This window comes from Anas platyrhynchos, chromosome 1 (assembly GCF_047663525.1).
Source record: "Anas platyrhynchos isolate ZD024472 breed Pekin duck chromosome 1, IASCAAS_PekinDuck_T2T, whole genome shotgun sequence".
Classification (NCBI taxonomy): Eukaryota; Metazoa; Chordata; class Aves; order Anseriformes; family Anatidae; genus Anas; species Anas platyrhynchos.
In genome coordinates, this window is record NC_092587.1 from 125475332 (window position 1) to 125489989 (window position 14658).

At 43.1% G+C, this 14658-nt stretch overlaps 1 protein-coding gene across 2 annotated transcripts in view; it reads left to right on the plus strand.

Moving 5' to 3' along the window:
• The window catches only part of WDR4 (WDR4 tRNA N7-guanosine methyltransferase non-catalytic subunit), a 21349-nt gene extending 11510 nt beyond the window's left edge, over positions 1 to 9839 (plus strand). For both annotated transcript variants that reach the window (XM_072028375.1, XM_038172745.2), the window contains exons 8-11: positions 4400 to 4464; positions 5585 to 5768; positions 6674 to 6743; positions 8742 to 9839. In XM_072028375.1, coding sequence (XP_071884476.1) covers positions 4400 to 4464; positions 5585 to 5768; positions 6674 to 6743; positions 8742 to 8920 — 498 coding nt within the window. In that variant the 3' untranslated portion in view covers positions 8921 to 9839. The remainder of the gene's footprint in view (positions 1 to 4399; positions 4465 to 5584; positions 5769 to 6673; positions 6744 to 8741) is intronic.
• Positions 9840 to 14658: the final 4819 nt, after the last annotated feature.

Consider the following 14658-nt stretch of genomic DNA (forward strand, 5'->3'; position numbering starts at 1 on the left):
TCTATTTCACAAGCCCTGAGAGCAGCCACTTGCATCACAGCATGCAGAGCTTAGGTACTGGAACACGTTTTTTTTGCCCTTGAGTCCCTTTCAGCAGGAGTTTGTGATAATACCTATACGGACAATTTAACCTGCTCTTGAACTTGAAAAACATACTTAAAAGCAACTTCTGCCCATATGCATGGGGTCTTTGGCTCATTTCAACTTGAGTGTAGCGTTTGAAATATGTTTTTTTTTTTTTAAGTAGCTACTGCTTTTTTCTTTTTTTCATGAGCAAAAAGTGGGTGCAATAAATGAGGTCGCAAGACCACCTAGCTGCTATCCTTGCATAGTCTGGGTGCAGGAGGATTTGAGGTAGTAGGGGAAAATTAAGATTGAGAAGACTCACAAAATTACCTTACCATGCGTAGCCTTCTGGAAGTGTCTCAGAGAGTTTAAAAGCCAAAATGCTCTAACATTTGTGGTCAAAGTAGCTAATGCTGGTGCATTATTTGATAGGCATCGAATCTGTGCCTGCAGTAATGTTGTAAGGCATTTCTTTGGGGGGTAAGAATGGTTTGTTTGTTTGTTTTTTAGATATTTTGCCTTGTAGCTTTACTGGATCATTGAGGACCAGTAAGCAACTTGCTGTGAAGAACGGAATCGTTTTTAATGTGACTAGATGCTTGGACTGGCTCAGCACTTAGTAAGATAAATACTTACATTTGAGAAGACCTTCAAGATGGTCAACTCCAACTGCCTACCTGACCTACTGAGTCCCATCACTAAACCATGCCCCTTAGTGCCACCTCTGATCTGATGCTGAATCCTCACTCCACTGCTTACAAATAAGTTTATCCAAACGTAATACAAACGATGTAAAAGAAAAAAAGTTCTACTTTTTGAAGGCTTCTGAAGTCCCTTCTACAGGATGCTCTTCATATGTTGATGCGGTCTCTTAGTAGAAAGTTGGGATGCCCTTTTTTTGTTTGAGACATCCGTTTAGCTGCTCCCAGTGTGAGTAAACAGCGACCTAAAAGGGAATACACACAAAGTGTGGGTTAATAAATATAACACATCAGTCAATCAACTGTATTCCTGCAGTGTTTTGCAGTTCCTCTGCCCACTGCATGCATGATGTGTCTTCTAATTGTGGCCTTGGAAGCCTTGGGCTGGCCTTTGCCTTGAATCTGTGTAATTCTGCTTGCTACCAGTTCTTGAAGGCACCTTAAAATCTGTCTCCCTGTAAACCTGGTGCAAATCTAGTTATGGGTGCTGCAGACTCAGTCGGCTTGACCCAGTTGGCATGTGTGTGCAAGAGGCAGTCTCCCGGTGATTACAGACGGATAAATGGCATTTAAACCTTCCTGCTGTGTTTCTGCACTTTTCAGTCAGTACTTCTGTCAGACCAACGCTACGGTTCTAAGCCTGCGTGGTGACCATTATTTAATGCACCATGTGAAATACCTAATAATCAGCAGAGTGGTTTTCTGGAAAGATCGTCCAAGTAATATTTTTTTCATAGAGATTGTTTCTGTCTTGATGGCCAGCCAGACCAAAGGAGAAAGGAAGCTTGTGTTTTGCAGGTGTTGTAGTGCTAGAAATGCCAGAGGAATTGATGTCCAGCAGCGGTACTTAGTCCTACTGTGCATCCAGCTGTATCGACGGGCAAGGATCATCATCACAACCGAGTGTGCTATTTATAGTCTGAATTTAAGGTAGCAGACTCTGAAGTCAGCACTTTGTAGGTTGTAGCTGTCACGCCGTCTGCCAATGACTCTGACAACTGAAGATTAGGTGGGGGTGTGATTGTTTTCTCCTTTCCTTTGCATCACATTTCATATTTTTTTTACCATCGATACCCACTATGAATGCACCGAAGCTTGAAGCATAATGATGATGGAATCACCAGTAACGCCGGGCCATACGAGTGCAGAAATGTGAGCATATTTTGGATGGCAGGTGATGAATGTGTGTGCGTTTTGGGAATGTAGGAGTGCTCTTGAGCAGTGCAGCGTTGGTTTCAGCCGCTAGGTTGCAGATTCCCAGTCCGTTTTCCCACTAGAATGGGAATAATTCTCTCATTCCATCATACTGTATAAATATTATCCCGATTCAGAGCTTTCACCTCATTTGATCCTCTTGACTGCAAAAGCTTGTTTAAAGTCCAGAACGTGAATTGCACAACTCCACCCCAGTGCTCCAGTACATTACGTTTTCATAGGGTTACCTCTTCTCACAGGCGACATCAAAAGTTAATTTTAAGGTGTTGGCGGGCTGATAACACTGGCACAGAAATGCTGAATAAGTTAAGAGAGTATCAACTGAACATCTGTTTATCACAGGCTGTTCCTGGAGCTTTTATTTAAGTTAACTGATCTCATAGGCTTGTCCTTGAGCAAGATACTATTCAGGGCCATGCATTCAATTCACCAATTGTTAACTTACCCATTAAAGAAGCATGGGAAGGAAAGATCTTACTACGAAGACGTGTCTTTGTCCAGCTGTGAGTAACATTTGGTTCAAATCAAAGTCTCCTCCTCCCTCCCCTAGTGAAGGGTGGGGAGAGCTTCTGCATACTTTGCATTCACAAAACCTTTTGTCTCTCTGGCAAGGCCTGAACTGTGTAGGTGGGCACTTGCTATCACTGCACCCCGAGACAGGCAGAGAAAAACATTGTTAGCAGAAATATATATATATTTTTTATTTTAATATCTTGGCTTATTTCCTCAAATGCCTAGAAAACCCGCTGGTGGTTTACAAAGGGGTTGTCAGTTCCACTTTGTAACTGTGGTGTAAGTGGCTCCGTGCTGCAGTAACTGCATTTAGGCGTGTGAGCTGCAGTGAACCTTTCTGGTTCAGCCCACTCATCCTACTCGGTCTTTGAAGCTGCAAGCATTTTTTATATCTCCGCTATACAGGGGGTCCTGGGTCTCACCGCTAAAATACAGAATAACAACTTCGTATTTCTGCAGTGGAGCAAGAAATTAGTCCCTTCTGTTTACCAGAGCTTTGAAACATACCATCCTTTTGATAATGGCTAGTAGAAACTGGCCCTCTTCTGTCCAAACAAATGGTCAAGTGAGAAATGTGTGCTGCTAGTAGAGTGCATGCTGCTCTTCTTGCTTTCCCCCACCTCCCCCCTAAAGATTGCATCGCACAATGGATTTTTTTTCTCTTTTGTGCTGGAGATGCTCCATGTAACTGGTTTTCAGCTATAATTATGCCATTAATTAGCTTTCTTTCCTGCTGTTGGTTCGTCTTTGAGTAGCTGTGTCGTGTACTGTTGACAAAAGAATTAGCTTCTTGTGTTAAATGTGCTGAGTTGGGCGTTTGGAGGCTGTAGAGCTTGCTTGGCTTTCCTGGATCGATTGCAAAACTCTGAAGTAAGTCCCCTGAGGAGTCCCGTACATCAGCTGGCAGCTCAAAGGGTAAAATTCAGCTTAAGCTGGTAAGCCAGAGGTTCAGCCTAGTGACCAGTGTCACGTTAGGGAAAGAGGTGGAGGCTGTGTGGGAGGGAAGAGAGGGCCTGAGGACAAGACGATGCATTTTCCCTGCCCTAGGGAGAATAACTCACCACTGCTACAGTACGAAGGTTTTATTAATCAAAATGCTAGTGTTATTGCAGTGTAAAAACATACTTGAGAACCAGCCTTTTTGCCTTTGCAGTCTCATCTTTCACGTTATACGGTAGATACTTTCAAAAAAGCACCCTTGGGCATCTTCTCGCAGATTCTGTGCTCATCTCGAGTTCTTAGTTCCCACTCAAGGAGCCCCAAATTGGCTGTTATGTATTTCAAGTGGTACTGTTTATCCAGCAAAGATACTGCCCTGGTTCTCTCCCAGATAAAACCATATATCTTCTGAATTAGGGTGTGGGTGGGTTTTTTTTGTGGGTGTTTTTCTTTTAATGTGGACAGTGGCCTGAGGCAGTCTTGCCTTGTTCTTCAGAACACGTTCCACGTAGGGCAGCAAGGATTTTGGCAGTGCATCACTATCTTCTTCTTTAACAAGTGTAATATGTTTATAATCTCCAAGCTGCTAGTGCGATATCCTGGCTAAGCAAACTTAATGCCCTTATTTATTTATTTTTCCCTTAACGTTGCAGGGGAGAATTTTTAAGGGAGGCATGCTTTCCTTCGTTGTCTTCTCTCTTGGTTTGTCTATTGAGAGTAGCTCAACAAAACCTTTACATTTGGTCCCTGTTACGATGGCTGTGAATGTGGAAAGCTTCATTAAACAGCAAACACTGGTACAGAAATATATTTGACTGCAGTTTAAATGTAATTACGTTGCTTAACTTGCTGTAAGTTAAGATACGTGCTAAATTTTAAAGGGTAAGACATGAAATTGAATGTGAGTTTTCTGCTTTTAAGATAGTCTTAATTGATAAGGATGTTTCTTTTTCTCTTCCTATTAGAAATACACCGTGACAAGAATAGCCTACTGCTGTCAAGGAAGTTATGTTGCTGTTCTGTGTGACTGGTAAGAATAAAGGGAATACTGGCTGAAGTCATCACAGCCCCTGTTAGGGAGGGAACAGCTTTCCCTGTCGGATACGCTAACACTTCCCCTGACTGAAGTGTGTGATACTATTGATCTCTGAGTGTTACAGACATGCCTGTGGCCTCACAGGAAACCTGAGAGTCCTTTTTGTGCTTGTTCTCTGCTTGAATGCAGAGGTGAGTACGAAGGTTACTTGGCATAGTTAAGTTTTGCAGGACTTGTGATGCCCTTCCCTCACAGGAGGGAACATGAGGTGTTCTGAGAGCCCTGCCTGGCACGCAGGATGTTCAGATCTTGTGTTTGCATGAGGAAAGCACTCAGGAGCCGAAGGGCCGAGCACTGAGGAACCTTACAGTCCCACTGGCAGGGGAATATCTTGCAGGGATGGACAAAGAGCCTCTCTTTCCACAGCACCTTAATCTTGCCAAGAAAACTGCTCTCACTGACAAAAGCTTGCCAACAGGACAGAGGGAGATTGCCAAACCTGCCCATACAGTGAAATCATCCGTCCCCTCAGTGAACTCAGAGAAGCCTCAGCTTCTCCCCATCATGTGCGCTGCCGGGCCAAGTGGCTCCCTGCGTGGGCATCCAGACCTGCTCTGGAGGTGGAAGCCGTGTCAGCCACAAGCTGTGCCTGTGCTAGTTCTCCCAGGGGCCATGCTGTGCTCTGTCAGGTTTTTATTTCCAGCTCTAGAGCCCAGCATTTCTAAACAGTGTTGTCTTGTCGACCTTGTAAGCCACCCACAAAGGAGTGGAAGTGCTGTGATGTGACCACAGTTGTGCTGTGATGATACACTCCTCACGTAAATCCTGATTAAATTCCCTTTACTACCTTTTCTCTTAAAGAAAAGGGAGTATTGACTTCTTTTTCTTTGATACGACATTTGAAAATCCATTTGACATGTTAGGTATCTACAGCTGCTGCCTCTGACCACGTAAGCAAACTGTATTTGTAGTGTTAGGGTATTTTTTGCAATTTCTAATGGCTTCGCGTTAGCTCGGTTTGGAATTAGAGTGGGTGTTTGTAGTTTGCTGTACAAGTGATGGCAGTAGGTGGATTTGCTAATAATGGTAATTATTTTTTTTTCCCTCTCAAAAGTATTCCCACAGTCTACATCTTTCAGCTTGATGCCGTTGCCCAGCAGCTAGCTTACAGACAGCAAATCTCTTTGAAACATAAAGGCTGGGACATTGCATTTGAGGAAGCAGGAGATATCTGGATTTTGCAGGAAGACAGCGAAGCCCCTCTTCAGTTGTACAGACCGTGTGATGGACAGTGGAAGGTAGATACTTTTGTTAACAAAACACCATGGATGCTTTGTTTAGTCTTGACCTGATAACAAAAACAGGGTGAACTGTGTTCTGTGAAAGCTGAATGACACATTTCTCTATTTCAGACTGAGTAGAAGTCTTAGATACCTCTCATTCTACTTCTCTCACCTCTGTATAATGCAAAGCCATTGAGAGCTTGTTATCAGTCTCTTCTCCGGTAAAGCTAACATCTGGCACAGTAGGATGAAGCAGAGCGCTTGTCAGCCGTTGCATTCAGTACTTTAAACCATTGCCTGTGCTCTTTGTGTGCTGCACTTGATAAAAAAAAAAAAAAAAAAACAACCACAAAAACAGAAAATCCCCTTGTGGTTCGCTCAGTAATGCTTCTTGTATAGCCCTCTCTGTGCCTGCCTCTGAGAGATATTTTGGGGTTCGAGGCATCCTGGCATTTTTATTTTTTATTTTTTCCTGTAGAACAAGGAGTCAAAGTTGAGGGATGTGCTAGCAAGCTCTCTGTAATAACCTGCTAAATAACTGGAAGCTCCCTTGTTAATTTTTCAAGTCCCCAGCTAATTGTGTGTTGTAAGGTGGGCTTAAATTACATTTCTAGGTAAGTTCTTTGACACTAATGCGTTCCTTCTGGTATTCCTTATCCTCACAAATTAGTAAGTGAGAGTCCATTTTCTTTTCTTTCAAGCTATACCATGTCCCCAGGAACAATGGGTAAACTCAGGACAGGTTTCTGTAGGGGACCTGAAAATAAAAAAAAAAAAAGGGGGGGGCCTAAGATTCTGGGGGGTTTCCACTCACTGTCCTTTTACTGTGTTCATCTGTGGCATTTTTCAGTTGGCTGTGATACTCCAGGTTCCTTGTTCATTATGCTCAGAAGCTCATGCAATGTTCCTTCTTTCCCCAGCCTGTACCTGATGATGAAGGATTACAGAGGATGTCAAAATATCTGCGTGACAACTGGACTGTGTTTGAAGGTGAGAAATTTGGCCTGAAGGTGTAAGAACTGCAATTTTAGGTCTGATATTTTTGGAGCAAGATCAGAGTTCAGGGTAGTTCTCTTGAAGCTGCATAATCTTTCAGTTTTCCTTCCGCAGCTCCATCCCTCCAGCTGGTATGGAAATTAGTGTTGGTATTGAAGGGTGTTCAGGTTACTGTTCTCAACAAATGGTGGAGGTATTTATAGGATTAAAACTCTTCTACGTAGACACCTTAGCATATGGTTGTACACAAACACCCTAATACATAGCTGCAGCAGCCTGTCTTACTGCTGTGATACTGAAAACTGTTGTTTGTTTTCTTGTCTGTTGCCTGAGTGTGAAATTTTATTAGAAGTATGGTGGAGATAGCGAGATAATAGCTGCCATTAAGTTGGTTGTGCTTGGCCTTTGAAATGGAAAAGGAAGTCAAGTACCCTTTTGTAAGGGAGAGTGTTTGCATGTAGGTGTTGCAGACTTGATAGTTAGAGCCAGGCAGGTTATTAAAAGTACAAGGACTGAGTGAAAATGAGCAAGAGAGAAGTAGTAAGAGCAGACAGGGAGAGAGGTTCCCAGCATAATTTGGCAGTGTAGCAAATTACTGTGATACACAGTAGCCTGCTGCAGCTGGGAGAGGAGGACTGCTCAAATGACAGGGTCTATTATCGTTAATTAGTAAGGGGAGGCTCACTTGATAACCACTTACTCCAGTGCAGAATTAGTGCTTGAGAAGGTAGTTACTTCTCTTAAAGGAGGTGATCATTATATTGCCTAAACCCAATCTTCTTAATATCTCTGCAGCCTTCTTTTCACCTTCTCCAGACCTGTTTCATCTGACTGCTGACTGTGTAGGCTCTAAGACAGCTAGGTCGGTCTGAAAGCAGACATTGAACAATTTGACGCTGTGTTGGAAGCGATCCCAGAAAAAGCCAGAGCAAGATTTAGTGCAGATTGATCAAGTAGAGAGTGTATCCATTTGAATGGATGTCCAAAATGACAGCGTGCAGTTTGTCCCGGGGCCAAAGGCCAGTCAGTTGGTTACTGTGTGAGTGCAAGACCCTTGAAAGTAAAACCGTGCGCTTTGCCAAGTATCGGTGAGGGAGAGTCGGTATGTTTGTGTACCAAGACACAAAGGTGTGCTGTGTGTGTGTTACTGTGGAGTAGCACGCTTGCTTCATGACCAAACCATAATAAATACTGGGTTTCCATGCTCATAAACCATTTTTTCTGGAAGCGAGCAAAGGTAAGAACACAAAGGGTAACTAGACGTAGATAGCTTTGTCAGATAGATACTCTAACAAATTTTAGAATTGTGGACCTAGCCAGCTAATCTCTTGTGGTATTATCTATAAAAACAACATGAATTTTTTTTTCTTTTTCGGGGGTGGATAATAGTTGCCTGTTGAAACTCTTGTAAGCTTACGGTCCTGGAGATGCTGCGAACAATGTTATACTGCATTCACAAAACTATAGCAAAATCACGAGGGGTGAATGCTTAAAAAGTGCTTATGTGTGTACTGTAGGACAGCACCGTTTGAAGTCTACTGCTTCAGGCTTATTCAAAGTTAGTGCTCTAGGAAAGAAGTCAGCTAAGGACAGTTGCATAGTAATTTAGGCCCTTCGCAGTGTTTAAGCGCGGGGGAAGAATGCCAACAGGATGTCTTAACAATAAGTTGCTACAGCAGTAGTTTTAAAAACAGGAGCCTCAAAGTTCTTCAAGCGTCCAAGAGAATTGTGTGCCTTCTTTGCTCAACAGTCATGTGCCTGCCTCTGTAAGCATTTTTTAGCTTGGTTGCGCTTGGCAACATGAATTCAGGATGGATTCTTACCAAGTCAGACAGGGCTTACACAGTGTAAATGCTGATGTTTAGTACAGTAGATGGGACCACAGTAAATAAGTTGAAATTTCCTCATCTAGAATTCCAGCACAGGAAATAATTGCTGAGACCATTAAGGAAATTAACACTTGTCTCGTGTTCCTGTTTTGCCCACTTGCAGGATTTGTTGGTGCAGAGAGCTACTACAGCAGCCTCTACAAAGCTTCATTCGATGACACGGCCATCTACCTACAGAGGAAAGAGGAAAGGTTGCAGCAGCAGAAAAAGAAAAAGCAGGATCTGCAGCATGGTTCTAATGGACAAACAAAAAAGATCAAAATAGAAGAACCATCACTATAACACCGCCTGTTGTTAGCTTGTAACTTCTGTCTTGACAAGAAGAACTCATCTGGCTGTAGACTTTTTTTAAAATGTAAAGTGATTTATAGAAGATCAGTTTAAACTTACATTCAGATTCAGGTTTTCAGGTAGCCTGATACGACAATATCCTGCTTGCAGCAGATATTTTGTACGTGTACGTTTCTGACAGCATAAAAGTGTCAGCAGTTCAGTCCTAGAAATCTCTAAGGCATGCTATGTGAATATTGGAGATGGTTATTTTCCTTGAAACGGGATTTTCTTTTTGCCTACTGTGTTCAGGCTTGCATTTTCAGGTGGAAGTGCGCTGATTAAAATTGACTTTTTTTAAAAACTTTTTTTTAAGGTCTGATAGCTAACGTAACTAACGTAGTGTAACTGGCTGTGGAGAAGGGAACACTGCAAAATTCTTGTTGTATATGAAAGGTTTTAGCTGAGGCTTAACTGTCTCTGTTTTTACCCCTTATCTTCTTTTTACCTGGTAAAGCTTCTGCCTAGCTTCTAATCCAATGCTTCTTTATACAGGAAGGAGTGCAAAAACAGATTTCGTACACTGGAAAGTAAAAAAGTGTCAGCTTTGTACTATTGGAAGATCCTTCTGTTGCAATATGATCCTAGTGCCTCTGCGAAAATTATTTGAGAGGCCTATGAGCAATACTTTGGAGTGCATTCTGCTTCTTTCAACAAGTACTTTCATACTGCAGTTAGCCAAGAAACACATCTTTTGGAAAAGGTAGTCAGCAGGAGCCTTGTGGGGTCACTTGTTGCTCCTTCGCGAGGCAGAAAGTGCCATCTGTTAGATGAACGTGTATCATGTCTGTGTGGAATATGATATATTTCAGCTGAGACTGTAAAACCAGATGTTGAAATCTGTACAATCCATTAAAAGCATTCAGAATTAGCCGAAGAATCGTGAATGTTTCTTCAGGTCTCTTTATGTAGTTGTGATCTCTGGGGTATATGGATGCTTAAGAACTTTGCAGTGAAATTCTCGTTGTGTTAACGTGTAAGGCATTGGTGAGATGTAGCTTGTTCTGAAAAGACCAGCTTCTGGAGAATGATGGCAGCTATTAAGACTTTGTAGTTCTTGTATTGATCTCATTTAGGAGGGCGCTCCAGGGAGAGCAGTTGGGGAAGCAATTAAGGAAATTCCAGAATGGGAGACAGCTGGTCAGGCCTGAAGCATCCTCTCTGAGCATCCCGACTGACCAAACGAGTCCGAGAATTGCTGATTGCATCCTGGGGTGGGAGATCATTCGTTAGGCAGTTTTTGGGAAAAAAATTGAGAGATTTTCTGCGTAAGCAGGACCTTCTCCAGTCAGCTTTAGGGAAAAATTAGTGCGCGCACATGGTTTGTCCTACTGTCTGGGATGACTGGAAAATTAATAGTCCAATTTAAGGAGGTTGTCTAGCGATTGCCCGTGGTGCTGTTTGACATCTGAGAGAACAGCAGCACAGGGCCTGAGCCCCAGGGTGCAGCTTTGTGACTGCTCAGCTGAGGAGGCTGGTGGTGCACAGATTCAGCAGTATGACCTTACCAGAAATGGGCCAGAAATCCCACTAGTTGTGACCTAAACAGGACAGGAGGAAAAAGCTCCTCCTCGCTTTCCTGCTGGCTGCTGGTGAGGAAATGATTCTTCACCCATCACAAAACCTGCTTGTGCAAAGCAAACTGCAACATTTCCTAACAAACCTGAGTCTTCGGCAGGAGCCTGTATTGAATTATTTCTGCATGACACGAGGTAATGCTGTTTAAGGTAGTGGTGTGAGCCAAAGGCAGGTCTCTTCTGTGTCACCCAACCAGAATTTTAGCCAGGTCTGCTGAGATAATGAGGGCTGGTCCCAGGAATTGCTGTTCATGCTCATTCCTGAGCACAGGAGAGTTAAGAGATGCCAGAGGCTGGGAGCATGTGGTACTGACCTGCAAGAATGGGTAGGGCAGGTTGTGTGCTCTTTTTGACACGTCCCGTTCACCCCAGAGGTTTTTGCCCAACCCTACCTTCTCTGTAGCAGCTTTGATGGTGAGTATCATGAGTTCACGTGCATCAACACTATTTCCTTGTAGAAGAGGAAAACGTTTTGAGGAGGACACTTCACTGCTCGCAGGGGGTTGGTTGCAGATCCTAGATGGGGATTCAGCACCAATGTCCATGTTGCTACGCTTCTAAAGGGTAAGAGACTTCCATGTTACCAGTTCCTGTGCCTATGGGATATTTTTCCCCAGCTGTTTTCCCAGCACAGGATTGAACTTGGCAGTTTTCACTGGCCGTGGAATACCCTTGTGAATCCCCACCCTGCCTGCTGTCCTGGAAGAAACCCGAAATCTCTTTCAACACAAACTGACAGGTTGTGGTGTATGGAAGCAACACGAGATGAGATACCTGGCAGATGACTCAGAGCTTTTTTTCCCCCTGAGTCTTTCCTGTCCGTTCCTATTCCATTTAATTTCCTTACCTGCACGCAGCAGTCCTTGACCTTAAGTTGTGGGCCTGTGAGTGTCCGTGGGCTCCTTTGAAGGGGACTAAGGAAATTGATTACAGGAAGCAAGTTGTTGCTGGAAGGTCTAAATCCACAGAGCTGTGCCTATGCCTTAAATGGAAAATGGCTAGATACTTGTAAGTATTAAAAAATAATAATAATAAAAAAAGCCACTGCTACAATCCAAGGAGTATTTAACAATACAGGTATGGAAAAAAAATACTGACTTCTATTTCCTTATTTCCTTAGCATTTTAAACAAGCATTTGTGTCTTCCCCCCATTGCTGGGATTGTCATTGAAACCCTTTTAGCAACACGTTGAAGAGAGTGACCTTTTATGTGTCCTAGCACTAAGGGATCCTAACTAAATGCAGCCAAGTAGCATCATTTAGAACAGTCTTTTTTTTTTTTTAAACAACAGCGAAAGCATATTTACTCTGCAAACAAAACCAGCTATAAGTAAAACGTTCATTTATTTAAAAAAAAAAGTAAATATAATAAACCTAATTCCATACAGTTGCTTTCCATTGACTAATAAAAAGTTTCTGTGGATTTTGATACAGTCCAAAGTCTGCTTCTGTCGTCTCTGCTATTTGCTAAAATATTTTGCACCAAGTGCTTCGACCTGCAAAGGGGAAGCCCTACAGGCTGGACGTAGGGGTTGTCTCGCTGCCACCAGTGCTGGTGATGTGGTGTGGATGAGGCTGGGATGACTCAGTGGAGCCTGGTGCTTCGCGAATGAGAAAAAACAGCCTGGACGCAATTTGTCAATAGCTGTTGATGGGAAAGAAAGAGGGAGAGGGAATTGAATGGGTTTAGATGCCAACGGCTCTTGGTTTCCAGTGTTTTTGTACAGGTTGTCATGCAGGTCAGTGGAGAAATGATGTGGGGAAAGCCTCTTGGGTTTCTGGAAGGCAAAGGAACAGCCAAGGGCTAACCCAAGAGCAGCAAGCAGATGAGATATCCCTGCAGAAAGCAGGGATGAGCAAGCAAAGGCCATGGCTGGTGTCACATTTGTATGCACGAGCCCCATTTCGGTGCTGAGGGCCCTGAGCAGCAGTGTCACGGTTTGGCCAGGGGTGGGGACGCCGTGTGTGGAGCAGCTCTGCTGGGCATGCCGGACATTTGCACCTTGCCACCAGGGGTGGCTATGCAAATCTGATGCGATGCTTAACATCGGAAGCCTGTGCTGTAAAGCCACCATTTCCTGCATTTATGCATATACACATGCATAAAGGGGATGCTCCTGGATACAAAAACTGAACGCCCAGGCGTGGCCGCCCCCATCTTCCCTTTGGTACCTGCACCTCGAGTCTCAATGACTTTCAGTAGGGTTTTATTCAAGTCAGTGGTCTGGTGTTTATGGGAAATGGAAGTTAGGTTTTGTTTCTTGTTTAATTCAGTTTTTAATTCAAGCAGTTCCTGATAGCTAGGTGGATGCATTCGCTCCAGAGAATCAGCATGAAGTAATTATGGTTGAAGCCGATGTGGCATTAACACAGTCACGGAGCCTCCCTGCTTCTGTTTCCATCATGAGCTAGAGCCTTGCAGTTAAAGCTTTGTTTGCTTGTTCACTTGCCTGATATCTGTCGTGTTTAGATATACAGTATATAGTACCTCTGAGTGTTGTCCATAGGGATACAAAGGAGAATTTAACATTCCCATCTGGAATAGAAATTTTGGCTTCTGGCTCGGTCAGAAGTATTTATGTGTGTATAATGTATGGTAAGGAGACCCAAAGTTCTTCCTAACACAAAGCAAGGAGACCTTCACCCTCCATTGTAGCTTGTTGTCAACCTTTGGCTTTAATTTCACTTGTATATGGGAAGAGAACAAGATCCATCAAACATCCTGTGGCCCTCACCCCTCTGGACCAGGATGGGAGCAGAAGGGAATGGCCTCAACCCTGCGTGATGGCAAAAGAGCAGCTCAACAGCATCATTTTCGTAGAGCCTGCCCCTCCTGCTGCTGCCAGGTGGATGAGGTAGCTGACGGCGTTCACTGCTGCATTGGGCTCCTTCTGCCATCCAACACTGGCATGAAAGTTGTTTGAGTCTCGGGTGTCTTAATAAATGGGGTCATTCAGGGACTTTAGGTACGAAGATGGTTAAACTTACGGAGGCATACATTGATTTAAAAACAATTTTAAAAGGCTTTCTTGGGAGAGGGTAGCAGCCTGTGTTGGTCATTCCCTGCCTAGGTGATTGGGGATAAATAGCAAAGTTGGAAGCTGCAAGACTTTGCAAAGTTTGTTGTCTGGTGGGCTAGGCCTTAATGTTTGTGCACGTACTGCACAGACCCTTAAGTTCAGCATATATTGAGCTGGTACTATCAGGATTTTCCAGAGGTAAATTATATGGGAAATACGTTGGAAGAGCTGAGCAGACCTTGCCACGAGTGATCCAGTTGCTTTCTATGCCTCAGCGTCAGAAAGTCGCTGTTGCTATTAGTCCTTTCTGAAGTTGTTACCAGGGAAAGGCAGTTCTGGAGCAAAGTATTCAGTGTGAAAAATGCCAATCAAAGCATCCACTTCGGTATTCCACCTGTGCAGATTTTTAGGAGCATAGCTTGATGAACTGTATTTACAGCTGTGTTGCAGCCAACCAGGGATTTGTGTTTTTAAACAAGAACTATGTTACTGGGTTTTCTCATCAACGTGTTGTCAATATGGCTGAATCCTATATAAATTCAGGTTAGTTTTGTGCAATGCTGGGTGTCTTAGATTTCTCTGTTGACTTTTCCAATTTACAATCACAGTATTTCACACTGGACTGCTTCCTTTGCTCTCTAATATTGCAAAGCATGAAAAAAGTAGGCTGAGGCACGCCAGTTATTTACATTAAAAGAACTTGGATCTGATTTTTCCTATTTCCTGGTCTGTTCAGGAATTTGTATAATTATCTATGTGCCATTTGGATTTACCTGAAATAATAATTTATCATATCGAAGGCCAGCAGTGTTCAGCAAATAAAACGGCCTTTGGAAAATGAAGGCTTCTTATCTTCAAGGAAGTATTACTTGCGATAATTAATCAATACATTAAGACTTGCATATGCCCTGGGGAATACTTTAACATGAAATTCTGTTTTGTAAACAATGCTGCGCTTTTTTGTTTTTGTTTTTGTTTGTTTGTTTGGGGCATCTTCTAACAAGAACAACAATAATAAAATCCACAGTAGTGGATTGAATGTGTTGAATAAATAAACAAATAAATAAAAGAGCCTTTTCCACCCTATCTGCTT